The 14,730-nt window shown below is 40.2% G+C and overlaps 1 protein-coding gene across 1 annotated transcript in view; it reads right to left on the bottom strand.

Annotated features, from left to right (window-relative positions):
* AGBL1 (AGBL carboxypeptidase 1) overlaps window positions 1–14,730 on the bottom strand; it is a gene marked incomplete at both ends in the record, with an annotated part of 599,032 nt that overhangs the window by 450,966 nt on the left and 133,336 nt on the right. Inside the window, one exon of the mRNA XM_079699372.1 lies at window positions 2,138–2,175. Coding sequence (XP_079555498.1) covers window positions 2,138–2,175 — 38 coding nt within the window. The remainder of the gene's footprint in view (window positions 1–2,137; window positions 2,176–14,730) is intronic.

Raw genomic sequence — 14,730 nt, forward strand, 5'->3', positions numbered from 1 at the left:
TACATATATCCACACTTTTTTAGATTCTTTTCCCATATAGGTCATTACAGATTATTGAGCTCCCTGTGCTATACAGTATGTCCTTATTAGTTATCGATTTTATATATAGTAGTTTGTATATGTCAGTCCCAATCTCCCAATTTATCCCTCCCCAACCCTTTCGCTGCTGGTAACCATAAGTTGGTCTTCTACATCTGTGACTCTATATCACTTTTGTAAATAAGTGCGTTTGCACCATTTAACTAATTTTAAATCAGGCACCCCAATTCTCTACAATCTCCGGCCCAAGTACACCTTTCAAATCTTTTAATAACACAATACCTTGCCTAACTCATCGGTTCTTTCCACAGATCAAAGAAGTAGAAATGAAGAATAAGTAATTAACAGATGACCAGATCTCTTCCCTAGCTTCCTCGTCAGTAATCTCCTGAACGGACTGTGTGACCAAACTTCATGAGCAAGGTAACATCTTAGAGAAAGATCACCAGAAGTCTACAAGCCTGCACACAGTGAGGGATGGTGATGATTCTGACCCCCTATCTCAATGACTAACTGAGATTACTTCCCTCCTTCCCTTTAGAAGTATCATGGACGAATCTTCAGAGGTGGTTTTGGGGGGAGGCTGAGTCTACCATCTCCCCAGATTGCCAGCATTCCGATTAAAGGCATCTTTCCTTTCTACCAACATTTGCGAGTATGTAATTGATTTTGTAAGCAGCAAGCAGCGGGACCCCCACCCCCTGCATTTGATAACACTAGCAGGGCTCTGTCCCCATGAAACATCAGGCCTCTACTGCCAAAGCTGGGCAGGGAGGATCCAGGAGAAAGCTACTTTCCTAAGGCACAGCACTCGCCGGCTGGCTTACCCAGCCGTTCTCAGCATCTTTACTTCCTGCAATCCAAGAACTTCCTCACCTTGCTTCCTCGAACACCTGGTGTTATAATCAGGTGAGCAGACAGAGTGAGCAGGTAAGTAATGAAAACCCAGACGCCAAACCTGAGTCAAGTTCAGTATGGAGAATGAACCGTTCTCTCCCCATAACCCGCAGGTAACACTTTCTCCCCCACTCCTATCTCGAGGGCTTCCTAACCCCTCACTCTTCATTCCCCAACCTGCTCTAACCACCTTCACTCTCCCTGCAGGTCAGGCAGCTGTGGATAGACTTGTGTACTCTATCAAGTTCCAACAAACCAAATGAATTCAAGCTTCAATTATTTTTTCAGTCTACAAAGGGAAGCACTATGTGATGTGACTCTTTCTCTGCACTTAGAGTTGACAGAGATACATGGTTGGGGGAGAAGGTGTTTTGATTTTCATTTATTTATTTGTAAGTTTTATTAAAGTTCACCTATTACCCACATGCCTCGGGCTCCCTATAGAGAAACAAATATCACAATTGAAGCAGCTGGTTTCCAAGATGCCAAATTAAAATAGATGAAGAGGTAAGGAGGGGAAAAAAATAAAAACATTAAGCTGAAACTTCTTCACTCCCAAGTGCATGGTGCCTTCTACTATATTGCACACATGAAATTGACTCCCAATGTAATTAGACCAGAGCTACAAGGCAAACAAACAAAAACAATTCTCAAATTATTCAGACTCCCAGAGCTATTCTTTTGCAATCACTCAAGTAACTGAGGAAAGAGCCAATTTTTTAATATAAATTTGTTACCAGCATCTACTCTGTCCAAGCGATTCCAATACCCCATCTGCCCAAGAATATAGTCACTAGCTGAGTTGTGAATCAAAGGCAAGAATCATGCTTCCCACCCACTGTCATAAACCTTTCTTCCATAGGACAATCCCACTGGAACCTGCAGTTTATTCCAACAGTCCTTAAAAGCTGCTGGGCCAATTAGAAGGAGCTGGAGAGTTCCTCGGGTCTGCAGTAGACAACATACTCCAGTTAGAGTCAGTTGTCTGGCAGCATTATGAATGGCACCTCCACAGAGAGACAGATTAACTCTCTCTTTGCAGCCCTGAGTTAGAACAGCCATAATATCCTCCATCTCACCCCAAAGATCCAGGAATGGCTCTACTGCCTTCCAGGTTGAAAATGAGCCATGGAGACAGAAGAGCATCTTTCACTGAACTCAGAGGGGAAAGTAATAACCACGTTTCAAAAGAGGCACTTACTGGATTTCAGCAATGCTGCCAGAACTTCAGTGGCTGCCCTGGAGAAAGAGAAAGAAAAGTGGAAAAGTCAATGTTCAATGGTCTTTTTGTCAGCCCATGGATCCCATAGCTGGCCGGCTCATTGCTGCCACCTAACTGCCCCAATATTAACCAGGTAGCAGGCACTCCATTGATTCTACTGCTGACCATTAAAGGGGCACAAATGTAGAAATCACGCTGAGTGAAGTGTCTGTCTTGCAAATGGGTCTCAAGAGAACCTACCTCAACATAATAAAGGCCATATATGACAAACCCACAGCAAACATCATTCTCAATGGTGAAAAACTGAAAGCATTTCTTGTAAGATCAGGATGTTCACTCTCACCACTATTATTCAACGTAGTTTTGGAAGTCCTAGCCGCGGCAATCATAGAAGAAAAACAAATAAAAACAATACAAATTGGAAAAGAAGAAGTAAAACTGTCACCGTTTGCAGATGACCTGAAACTATACATAGAGAATCCTAAAGATGCCACCAGAAAACTACTAGAGCTAATCAATGAATTTGGTAAAGTTGCAGGATACAAAATTAATGCACAGAAATCTCTTGTTTTCCTATACACTAATGATGAAAAATCTGAAAGAGAAATTAAGGGAAAACTCCCATTTACCATTGCAACAAAAAGAATAAAAGACCTAGGAATAAAACTACTAGGAGACAAAAGACCTGTATGCAGAAAACTATTAGACACTGATGAAAGAAATTAAAGATGATACCAACAGATGGAGAGATATACCATGTTCTTGGATTGGAATAATCAATATTGTGAAAATGACTATACTACTGAAAGCAATCTACAGATTAAATGCAATCCCTATCAAATTACCAATGGCAATTTTTAGAGAACTAGAACAACAAAATCTTAAAATTTGTATGGAGACACAAAAGACCCTGAATAGCCAAAGCAGTCTTGAGGGAAAAAAACGCAGCTGGAGGAATCAGACTCCCTGACTTTAGACTATACTACAAAGCTACAGTAATCAAGACAATATGGTACTGGCACTAAAACAGAAACATAGATCAATGGAACAAGATAGAAAGCCCAGAGGTAAACCCATGCACCTATGGTCAACTAATCTATGACAAGGAGGCAAGGATATACAATGGAGAAAAGACAGTCTCTTCAATAAGTGGTGCTGGGAAAACTGGACAGCTACATGTAAAAGAATGAAATTAGAACACTCCCTAACACCATACACAAAAATAAATTCAAAATGGATTAGGGACCTAAATGTAAGACCAGACACTATAAAGCTCTTAGAGGAAAACACAGGAAGAATACTCTTTGACATAAATCACAGCAACATCTTTTCTGATCCACCTCCTAGAGTAATGGAAATAAAAACAAAAATAAACAAATGGGACCTAATGAAACTTAAAAGCTTTTGCACAGCAAAGGAAAACATAAGCAAGACGAAAAGACAACCCTCAGAATGGGAGAAAATATTTGCAAAGGAATCAATAGACAAAGGATTAATCTCCAAAACATATAAACAGCTCATGCAACTCAATATTAAAAAAACAAACAACCCTATCCAAAAATGGACAGAAGACCTAAATAGACATTTCTCCGAAGAAGACATACAGATGGGCAAGAAGCACATGAAAAGCTGCTCAACATCACTAATTATTAGAGAAATGCAAATCAAAACTACAATGAGGTATCACCTCACAACAGTTAGAATGGGCATCATCAGGAAAACTACAAACAACAAATGCTGGAGAGGGTGTGGAGAAAAGGGAACCCTCTTGCACTGTTGGTGGGAATTTAAATTGATACAGCCACTATGGAGAACTGTATGAAGATTCCTTAAAAAAGTGAAAATAGAATTACCATATGATCCAGCAATCCCACTACTGGGCATATACCAAGAGAAAACCATAATTCCAAATACACATGCACTTCAATGTTCATTGCAGCACTATTTACAATAGCCAGGTCATGGAAGCAACCTAAATGCCCATTAACAGACGAATGGATAAAGAAGATGTGGTACATATATACAATGGAATAATGCTCAGCCATAAAAAGGAACGAAATTGGGTCATTATTGAGACGTGGATGGATCTAGAGGCTGTCATACACAGTGAAGTAAGTCAGAAAGAGAAAAACAAATATCGTATATTAACGCATATATGTGGAGCCTAGAAAAATGGTACAGATGAACCGGTTTGCAGGGCAGAAATTGAGACACAGATGTAGAGAACAAACGTATGGACACTAAGTGGGGAAAGAGGCAGGGTGGTGGGGGTGGGGGTGGGGGTGGGATGAATTGGGAGATTGGGATTGACATGTATACACTGATGTGTATAAAATTGATGACTAATAAGAATCTGCTGTATAAAAATAAATTAAATAAAATTCAAACATTAAAAGGAAAAAGAAAATATAGTTGAGCATAAGTTAATGGAATAAATTAAAATCACCCAAATATCTCTCACCTAACTACTGTGAAACTCCAGAATGAATCTCTTCATATCAACTCTAGGACCCCTTCAAACTGTTCTTTCAGCTGCAACTAGAGTGATCTTCCCAAGAACATCTGATTAAGGAAACCTCACATTGCCACTCCCATGCCCCCTTTCACTCTTGGATAAAAATCCAAATCCTAAAACATGGTCTAGGAGACCCTACAAAGTCTGGCTCCTGTCACCTGCTCCAGCCTAGTTTCATACCACCCTCTTACTCTCTGTGGTTCTGCCCCTCTGGCCTTTTTCCAAGCTTTGGAACATGTTCCCATAACTTGTCCTTTGTCCTTGCTAATGACACAGCCTAAAATGCTCTAGACCTTCCCCTCCTCCTTCACATCCTAACTCAGGTGTCACTTCCTTAGGAAAGACTTCTGTGACCCCTAGCCTAGGTCCAGGCCCTCTAATTGGTGTGTTCATCCTTTGCAACCCACCCTTTTTAATTGCTCAATTTAGTTTGTAATTCTTCACTCATTTCATGATTATTTTATTAATGTCCGTCTCCTCTTTCAGTCTGCAAACTCCAGAAAAGAGAAAACATTTTGCTTTGCCTTATTCTACCCCCACCATTTAATAGTATTTGAAAACAGAACACCATCGAATATTTGTTGAACCTTTTCCAAATATCAGGTCCTAGGAGCTTTATATACACTGTCTATTCATTCAACAAATATTTACTGAGCACTTACTATGTGCTGGGAGAAACTGATAAACCAAAGGTTCCTGCACTCAAAAGGGTTAGGGTGGGGGGCTGCTGCTGCGGCCGCCAAGAAGCCTGTGTGCGAGCGCAGGTCACTGTCCACACCGCCCTTCCGGAAGCCTGTGCAGCCCGCCACTGCCGGGGTCCCGGGATCCAGGGGCGGCTTCCCTGGGAGAACGCACGGCGCGCCTCGGGCTAGTGCAACGTCACGCCGACCTTGGCCACTGCAGGCTCGCCCCGCACTCCGTGCCCCTCCCTCCCGCCCAGCCTGAGTGAGCCAGAGTCCCCGAAGAGGCTGCTCCTTTAACCCTGTCCTGTCTGAGCGAAGAACAGACGCCCTCCGGCGACAAACAGCAGAGGCGGGGCCAGATCCAAAGCTGAGACCTGGGAGCTGTGAGAACAAAGAAGAGAAAGGGAAACCTCTCCCAGCAGCCTCAGAAGCAGCGGATTAAAGCTCCACAATCAACTTGATGTACTCTGCATCTGTGGAATACATGAATAGACAACAAATCATCCCAAATTGAGGAGCCAGGAGTCAGTGCTGTGCCTCTGAGGTGGGAGAGCCAACCTCAGGACACTGGTCCACAAGAGACCTCCCAGCTCCACATAATATCGAACGGCGAAAATCTTCCAGAGATCTCCATCTCAACACCAGCACCCAGCTTCACTCAACGACCAGCAAGCTACAGTGCTGGACACCCTATGCCAAACAAGTAGCAAGACAGGAACACAACGCCACCCATTAGCAGAGAGGTGGCCTAAAATCATAAAAAGTCCGCAGACACCCCAAAACCCACCACCAGACGTGGACCTGCCCACCAGAAAGACAAGATACAGCCTCATCCACCAGAACACAGGCACTAGGCCCCACCACCAGGAAGCCTACACAACCCACTAAATCAACCTTAGCCACTGGGGACAGACACCAAAAACAATGGGAACTACGAACCTGCAGCCTGCAAAAAGGAGACCCCAAACACAGTAACATAAGCAAAATGAGAAGACAGAAAAACACACAGCAGGAGAAGGAGCAAGATAAAAACCCACCAGACCTAACAAATGAAGAGGTAATGGGCAGTCTACCTGAAAAAGAATTCAGAATAATGATGGTAAAGATGATCCAAGATTCTATTTCCCAGATCCAAAATCTTGGAAATAGAATAGACAAAATGCAAGAAACAGTTAACAAGGACCTAGAAGAAATAAAGATGAATCAAGCATCGATTAAAAACACAATAAATGAAATAAAAAATACTCTAGATGGGATCAATAGCAGAATAACTGAGGCAGAAGAACGGATAAGTGAGGTGGAAGATAAAATAGTGGAAATAACTGCTGCAGAGCAAAATAAAGAAAAAAGAATGAAAAGAACAGAGGACAGGGCTTCCCTGGTGGCGCAGTGGTTGAGAGTCTGCCTGCCGATGCAGGGGACACGGGTTCGTGCCCCGGTCTGGGAAGATCCCACATGCCGCGGAGCAACTGGGCCCGTGAGCCAAAATTACTGAGCCTGCGCGTCTGGAGCCTGTGCTCCGCAACAGGAGAGGCCACAATAGTGAGAGGCCCGCGCACCGCGATGAAGAGTGGCCCCCGCTCTCCACAACTAGAGAAAGCCCTCGCACAGAAACGAAGACCCAACACAGCCAAAAATAAATAAATAGATAAAGCAAACTGTCAACAAGTAAAAATAAACACTATAAAAAAAAAGATAAAAAAAAAAAAAAAAAAAAAAAAAAAAAAAAGAAAAGAACAGAGGACAGTCTCAGAGACCTCTGGGACAACATTAAACGCACCAACATTCGAATTATAGGGGTTCCAGAAGAAGAAGAGAAAAAGAAAGGGACTGAGAAAATATTTGAAGAGATTATAGTTGAAAACTTCCCTAATATGGGAAAGGAAATAGTTAATCAAGTCCAGGAGGCACAGAGAGTCCCATACAGAATAAATCCAAGGAGAAATACGCCAAGACACATATTAATCAAACTGTCAAAAATTAAACACAAAGAAATCATATTAAAAGCAGCAAGGCAAAAACAACAAGTAACACACAAGGGAATCCCCATCAGGATAACAGCTGATCTCTCAGCAGAAACTCTACAAGCCAGAAGGGAGTGGCAGGACATAATTAAAGTGATGAAGGAGAAAAACCTGCAACCAAGACTACTCTACCCAGCAAGGATCTCATTCAGATTTGATGGAGAAATTAAAACCTTTACAGACAAGCAAAAGCTGAGAGAGTTCAGCACCACCAAACCAGCTTTACAACAAATGCTAAAGGAACTTCTCTAGGCAAGAAACACAACAGAAGGAAAAGACCTACAATAACGAACCCAAAACAATTAAGAAAATGGGAATAGGAACATACATATCAATAATTACCTTAAATGTAAATGGACTAAATGTTCCCACCAAAAGACACAGATTGGCTGAATGGATACAAAAACAAGACCCATATATATGCTGTCTACAAGAGACCCACTTCAGACCTAGAGACACATACAGACTGAAAGTAAGGGGATGGAAAAAGATATTCCATGCAAATGGAAACCAAAAGAAAGCTGGAGTAGCAATTTTCATATCAGACAAAATAGACTTTAAAATAAAGACTACTAGAAGAGACAAAGAAGGACACTACATAATGATCAAGGGATCGATCCAAGAAGAAGATAGAACAATTGTAAATATTTATGCACCCAACGTAGGAGCACCTCAATACATAAGGCAAATACTAACAGCCATAAAAGGAGAAATCGACAGTAACACAATCATAGTAGGGGACTTTAACACCCCACTTTCACCAATGGACAGATCATCCAAAACGAAAATAAATAAGGAAACACAAGCTTTAAATGATACATTAAACAAGATGGACTTAATTGATATTTATAGGACATTCCATCCAAAAACAACAGAATACACTTTCTTCTCAAGTGCTCATGGAACATTCTCCAGGATAGATCATATCTTGGGTCACAAATCAAGCTTTGGTAAATTTAAGAAAATTAAAATCGTATCAAGTATCTTTTCTGACCACAATGCTATGAGACTAGATATCAATTACAGGAAAAGAGCTGTAAAAAATACAAACACATGGAGGCTAAACAATACACTACTTAATAACGAAGTGATCACTGAAGAAATCAAAGAGGAAATTAAAAAATACCTAGAAACAAATGACAATGGAGACACGACGACCCAAAACCTATGGGATGCAGCAAAAGCAGTTCTAAGAGGGAAGTTTATAGCAATACAATCCCACCTTAAGAAACAGGAAACATCTCGAATAAACAACCTAACCTTGCACCTAAAGCAATTAGAGAAAGAAGAACAAAAACATCCCGAAGTTAGCAGAAGGAAAGAAATCATAAAGATCAGATCAGAAATAAATGAAAAAGAAATGAAGGAAACGATAGCAAAGATTAATAAAACTAAAAGCTGGTTCTTTGAGAAGATAAACAAAATTGATAAACCATTAGCCAGACTCATCAAGAAAAAAAGGGAGAAGACTCAAATCAATAGAATTAGAAATGAAAAAGGAAAAGTAACAACTGACACTGCAGAAATACAAAAGATCATGAGAGATTATTACAAGCAACTCTATGCCAATAAAATGGACAACCTGGAAGAAATGGACAAATTCTTAGAAATGCAAAACCTGCCAAGACTGAATCAGGAAGAAATAGAAAATATGAACAGACCAATCATAAGCACTGAAATTGAAACTGTGATAAAAAATCTTCCAACAAACAAAAGCCCAGGGCCAGATGGCTTCAGAGGCGAATTCTATCAAGCATTTAGAGAAGAGCTAACACCTATCCTTCTCAAAGTCTTCCAAAATATAGCAGAGGGAGGAACACTCCCAAACTCATTCTACGAGGCCACCATCACCCTGATACCAAAACCAGACAAGGATGTCACAAAGAAAGAAAACTACAGGCCAATATCACTGATGAACATAGATGCAAAAATCCTTAACAAAATACTAGCAAACAGAATCCAACAGCACATTAAAAGGATCATACACCATGATCAAGTGGGGTTTATTCCAGGAATGCAAGGATTCTTCAATATACGCAAATCAATCAACGTGATACACCATATTAACAAATTGAAGGAGAAAAACCATATGATCATCTCAATAGATGCAGAGAAAGCTTTCGACAAAATTCAACACCCATTTATGATAAAAACCCTGCAGAAAGTAGGCATAGAGGGAACTTTCCTCAACATAATAAAGGCCGTATATGACAAACCCACAGCCAGCATCGTCCTCAATGGTGAAAAACTGAAACCATTTCCACTAAGATCAGGAACAAGACAAGGTTGCCCACTCTCACCACTCTTATTCAACATAGTTTTGGAAGTTTTAGCCACAGCAATCAGAGAAGAAAAGGAAATAAAAGGAATCCAAATTGGAAAAGAAGTAAAGCTGTCACTGTTTGCAGATGACATGATACTATACATAGAGAATCCTAAAGATGCTACCAGAAAACTAATAGAGCTAATCAATGAATTTGGTAAAGTTGCAGGATACAAAATTAATGCACAGAAATCTGTGGCATTCCTATATACTAATGATGAAAAATCTGAAAGTGAAATCAAGAAAACACTCCCATTTACCATTGCAACAAAAAGAATAAAATATCTAGGAATAAACCTACCTAAGGAGACAAAAGACCTGTATGCAGAAAATTATAAGACACTGATGAAAGAAATTAAAGATGATACAAATAGATGGAGAGATGTACCATGTTCTTGGATTGGAAGAATCAACATTGTGAAAATGACTCTACTACCCAAAGGAATCTACAGATTCAATGCAATCCCTATCAAACTACCACTGGCATTTTTCACAGAACTAGAACAAAAAATTTCACAATTTGTATGGAAACACAAAAGACCCCGACTAGCCAAAGCAATCTTGAGAACGAAAAATGGAGCTGAAGGAATCAGGCTCCCTGACTTCAGACTATACTACAAAGCTACAGTAATCAAGACAGTATGGTACTGGCACAAAAACAGAAAGATAGATCAATGGAACAGGATAGAAAGTCCAGAGATAAACCCACGGACATATGGTCACCTTATCTTTGATAAAGGAGGCAGGAATGTACAGTGGAGAAAGGACAGTCTCTTCAATAAGTGGTGCTGGGAAAACTGGATAGGGACACATAAAAGTATGAGATTAGATCACTCCCTAACACCATACACAAAAATAAGCTCAAAATGGATTAAAGACCTAAATGTAAGGCCAGACACTATCAAACTCTTAGAGGAAAACATAGGCAGAACACTCTATGACATAAATCACAGCAAGATCCTTTTTGACCCACCTCCTAGAGAAATGGAAATAAAGACAAAAATAAACACATGGGACCTAATGAAACTTAAAAGCTTTTGCACAGCAAAGGAAACCATAAACAAGACCAAAAGACAACCCTCAGAGTGGGAGAAAATATTTGCAAACGAAGCAACTGACAAAGGATTAATCTCCAAAATTTATAAGCAGCTCATGAAGCTCAATAACAAAAAAACAAACAACCCAATCCAAAAATGGGCAGAAGACCTAAACAGACATTTCTCCACAGAAGATATACAGACTGCCAACAAACACATGAAAGGATGCTCAACATCTTTACTCATTAGAGAAATGCAAATCAAAACTACAATGAGATATCATCTCACACCAGTCAGAATGGCCATCATCAAAAAATCTAGAAACAATAAATGCTGGAGAGGGTGTGGAAAAAAGGGAACACTCTTGCACTGCTGGTGGGAATGTGAATTGGTACAGCCACTATGGAGAACGATATAGGAGGTTCCTTAAAAAACTACAAATAGAACTACCATATGACCCAGCAATCCCACTACTGGGCATATACCCTGAGAAAACCATAATTCAAAAAGAGACGTGTACCAAAATGTTCATAGTAGCCCTATTTACAATAGCCCGGAGATAGAAACAACCTAAGTGTCCATCATCGGATGAATGGGTAAAGAAGATGTGGCACATATATACAATGGAATATTACTCAGCCATAAAAAGAAATGAAATTGAGCTATTTGTAATGAGGTGGATGGACCTAGAGTCTGTCATACAGAGTGAAGTAAGTCAGAAAGAGAAAGACAAATACTGTATGCTGACACATATATATGGAATTTAAGAAAAAAAAATGTCATGAAGAACATAGGGGTAAGACAGAAATAAAGACACAGACCTACTTGAGAATGGACTTGAGGATATGGGGAGGTGGAAGGGTAAGCTGTGACAAAGCAGAAGAGAGGCATGGACATATATACACTACCAAACGTAAGGTAGATAGATAGTGGGAAGCAGCCGCAGAGCACAGGGAGATCAGCTGGGTGCTTTGTGACTGCCTGGAGGGGTGGGATGGGGAGGGTGGGAGGGAGGGAGATGCATGAGGGAAGGGACGTGGGAACAGATGTATATGTATGACTGATTCACTTTGTTATAAAGCAGAAACTAATAAAAATAAAAAAAATTTTTAAAAAATTTAAAAAAAAAAAAAAAGGGTTAGGGTGAAAGAAATAGTTAATAGGTAATCAGTATTTTTGAGGAGTACATTAAATTAGCATTCTAAAATGTGGTCAGTGCTATGAGGGGAAAAAAAGGAAAAGTAAGAACAAGGTAAAGAGATAAGATGCACAGGGCTGGCTTGCAAGTTTGGCTACAGCAGGCTTCATGGAGAAGGGAAATTCTGAGCAAAGGCATGAAGGAGGGAAGAAAGTTGCTATATGAATATCAGAAGGAAGCATGTTCAGACCCTCTAAAATGACAATAGGCCCGACCTGTTCAAGGAAGAGCAAGTTGGCCAGGGCTGCTGGAGCCAAAACAGATGAGAGGAGAGGAGCAGGAGCTGGGGTGAGGAGTAACAGGGAACTATTCATGTAGAGCCTGGTAAGCACTCTAAAGGCCTTCCTTTCACTCCAAGTGAGGGATTCACTATAGGATTTTGAGCAATGATCTAACATGTTTTAAGAAGATTTCTCTGACTGCTCTATTTTTCAAAAGAGAAAAGGACTCTAAGGAAGCAAGTGCAGAAACCAGAGACAGACCAGAGTAGAAAGCAGCAGAGAGCTTTGTGGAGCAAACCAAATACAGCAATGAGCAAAAAATGTTATAGACAATGGTCAAGTGGGATTTCTCCCAGGAATGCAGGGTTGGTTGAACATCTGAAAATCAACCAATGTAATAACCCACCGCAATAATAAAATAAAGAATAAAAACCATATTATCATTTTAATAGACACAGAAAAAGCGTTTGATAAAATCCATTACGCTTTCATGATAAAAATACTCAACAAACTCTAGGGATAGAAGATAACTTCCTCCACCTAATAAAGGGATCTACTTAAAACCAATAGTTAACATGATACTTAATGGAGAAAGATGATTGAATGCTTTCCTTCTATGAACAGGAACAAAATAAGGATGTCCATTTTCACCACCTCTGCTCAATATTGTACTGGAGGTTCTAACCAGGGCATTTAGGAAGGAGGGAACAAAGGAAGGAAGGAAGGAAGGAAGGAAGGAAGGAAGGAAAGAAGGAAGGAAGGGAGGAAGGAAAGGCATGCAGATTGGAAAAGAGGGAGTAAAACTATCTTATTTATAGACAGTTGGGTCTTGTATGTAGGAAGTAAATGAATCCACTAAAGAACTATCAGAAATAATAAGTTCTGCAATCAATATTCAAAAATCAATTGTATTCCTGTAAACTAGCAATGAATAGCTCAAAAATGAGATTTAAAATGGCAATCTCACTTACAATGGCAGCAAAAGAATAAAATTCCTCGTAATAAATTTAATAAAAGAAACTCAAGCCTTTTACACTGAAAGCTAGAAAACTCTGTTTTTAAAAAATTAAAGAAAATCTAAATGAATAGAAATCACCTAAATGTCAGCAGTCACCTAACTACTGCTATAGCCCCAAAACTGATGCATCCATATTCACTCTAGGTCCCTTCAAACTGTTCTTCAGGGTACAACTAGAGGGATCTTCTCAAGAAGAACATGGATATGTCTTGAATTTGGAGATAATAGGATTTCTTGGCGACTTGCTATGAGAAGTAACATAAGCTAACTTATTTCCCATAACAATTCCCATTTTATAGATGAAGGGACTATTCAAGGTAAATTAACCCACCTGAAGTAACATTAGAAAGCAGCAGAGCTGGAACTTCGCCTCAACTCTGTCTGACCCCAACATCTGGCAATTACGCCAGCCACCCAGCAGAACCTGGAGCACTGGGCTCAGCGATCTTTCCCATTCATTGCTAGTTTACAGAAATACAATTGATTTTTGAATACTGATCTTTTACCATGGTCAAATTGCAGAACATGTTTATTAGTTCTGATAGTTTTTTAGTGGATTCAATGAGACTTTCTATATACAAGATGAAACCATCTATAAATAAAACAGTTTCCAGAAAAAAAGAAGTAGGTAGCCCTAGAATTTAACCCTAGATCCTCTCTAGAATTGGCCATGGGATGTGGAGTTGTAGCAGCAGAAACAGAAAGTGGAGGGAAAAGGAGTTATTTAAATAACAGGCGGATAAAGCAGGAGGACCTTTAAAAGGGATAGAACACATTGCCTGCAGATCAGAGGCGCCCAGAATGCCATCTGGTACCGTCCCAGCCTCCTGCCTGGCTGGAGAGGGAATAGGAGGATGGGTAAAAGCAGGCAGACACACACACACACAGACACACACACACACACAGCCAATTACCAAGGAAAATGGATGACAAATGGATCTTACTAATCACTATTTTTCAGAGACAGAGGAGAAAACAGAAATGGAAACTGAGATGGCCCCTACACAGTGAAAGAAAAGAAAAACTGTGGACATATGGTACAAACTTTGAACCAGATCCTGTGCCCAGCATGGAATTTGTCCATTTTATCCTGGGAAAAAAAGAAAAGAAAAAGTACCCCTCCCCCCAACTCTATCCAGATGCTGTCAAAGACATCTTGTGGGAATCATCATCAATCGTGGGAAGTTTTTACTAAAGCAATGGAAACCCAGACCTCAGACTACTTTGGTTAGTAAAACTCAGTAGAGAGTGTGACAGAGGGGTGGCTACTGCCTGAGCCAGCGAACCAGGAGCACAGCACTGCAGTCACGGCTGGGAGGACCCCACCAACCTGACTTTTTGTAAGCAGAAACTATGCAAAGGGGAGCTGGTTTTGAAGTACTTCCAAATACATGGGCAATATCATCAAGACCAAGGACACAGACAAAAGCTTTTCAATAATAGTAGAGGAATTTAACACCCCACTTATACCAATGGACCGATCATCCAAACAGAAAATAAATAAGGAAACACAAACTTTAAATGACACAATAGACCAGATGGACTTAATTGAT

Source organism: Hyperoodon ampullatus (assembly GCF_949752795.1).
Source record: "Hyperoodon ampullatus genome assembly, chromosome: 3".
Classification (NCBI taxonomy): domain Eukaryota; kingdom Metazoa; phylum Chordata; class Mammalia; order Artiodactyla; family Ziphiidae; genus Hyperoodon; species Hyperoodon ampullatus.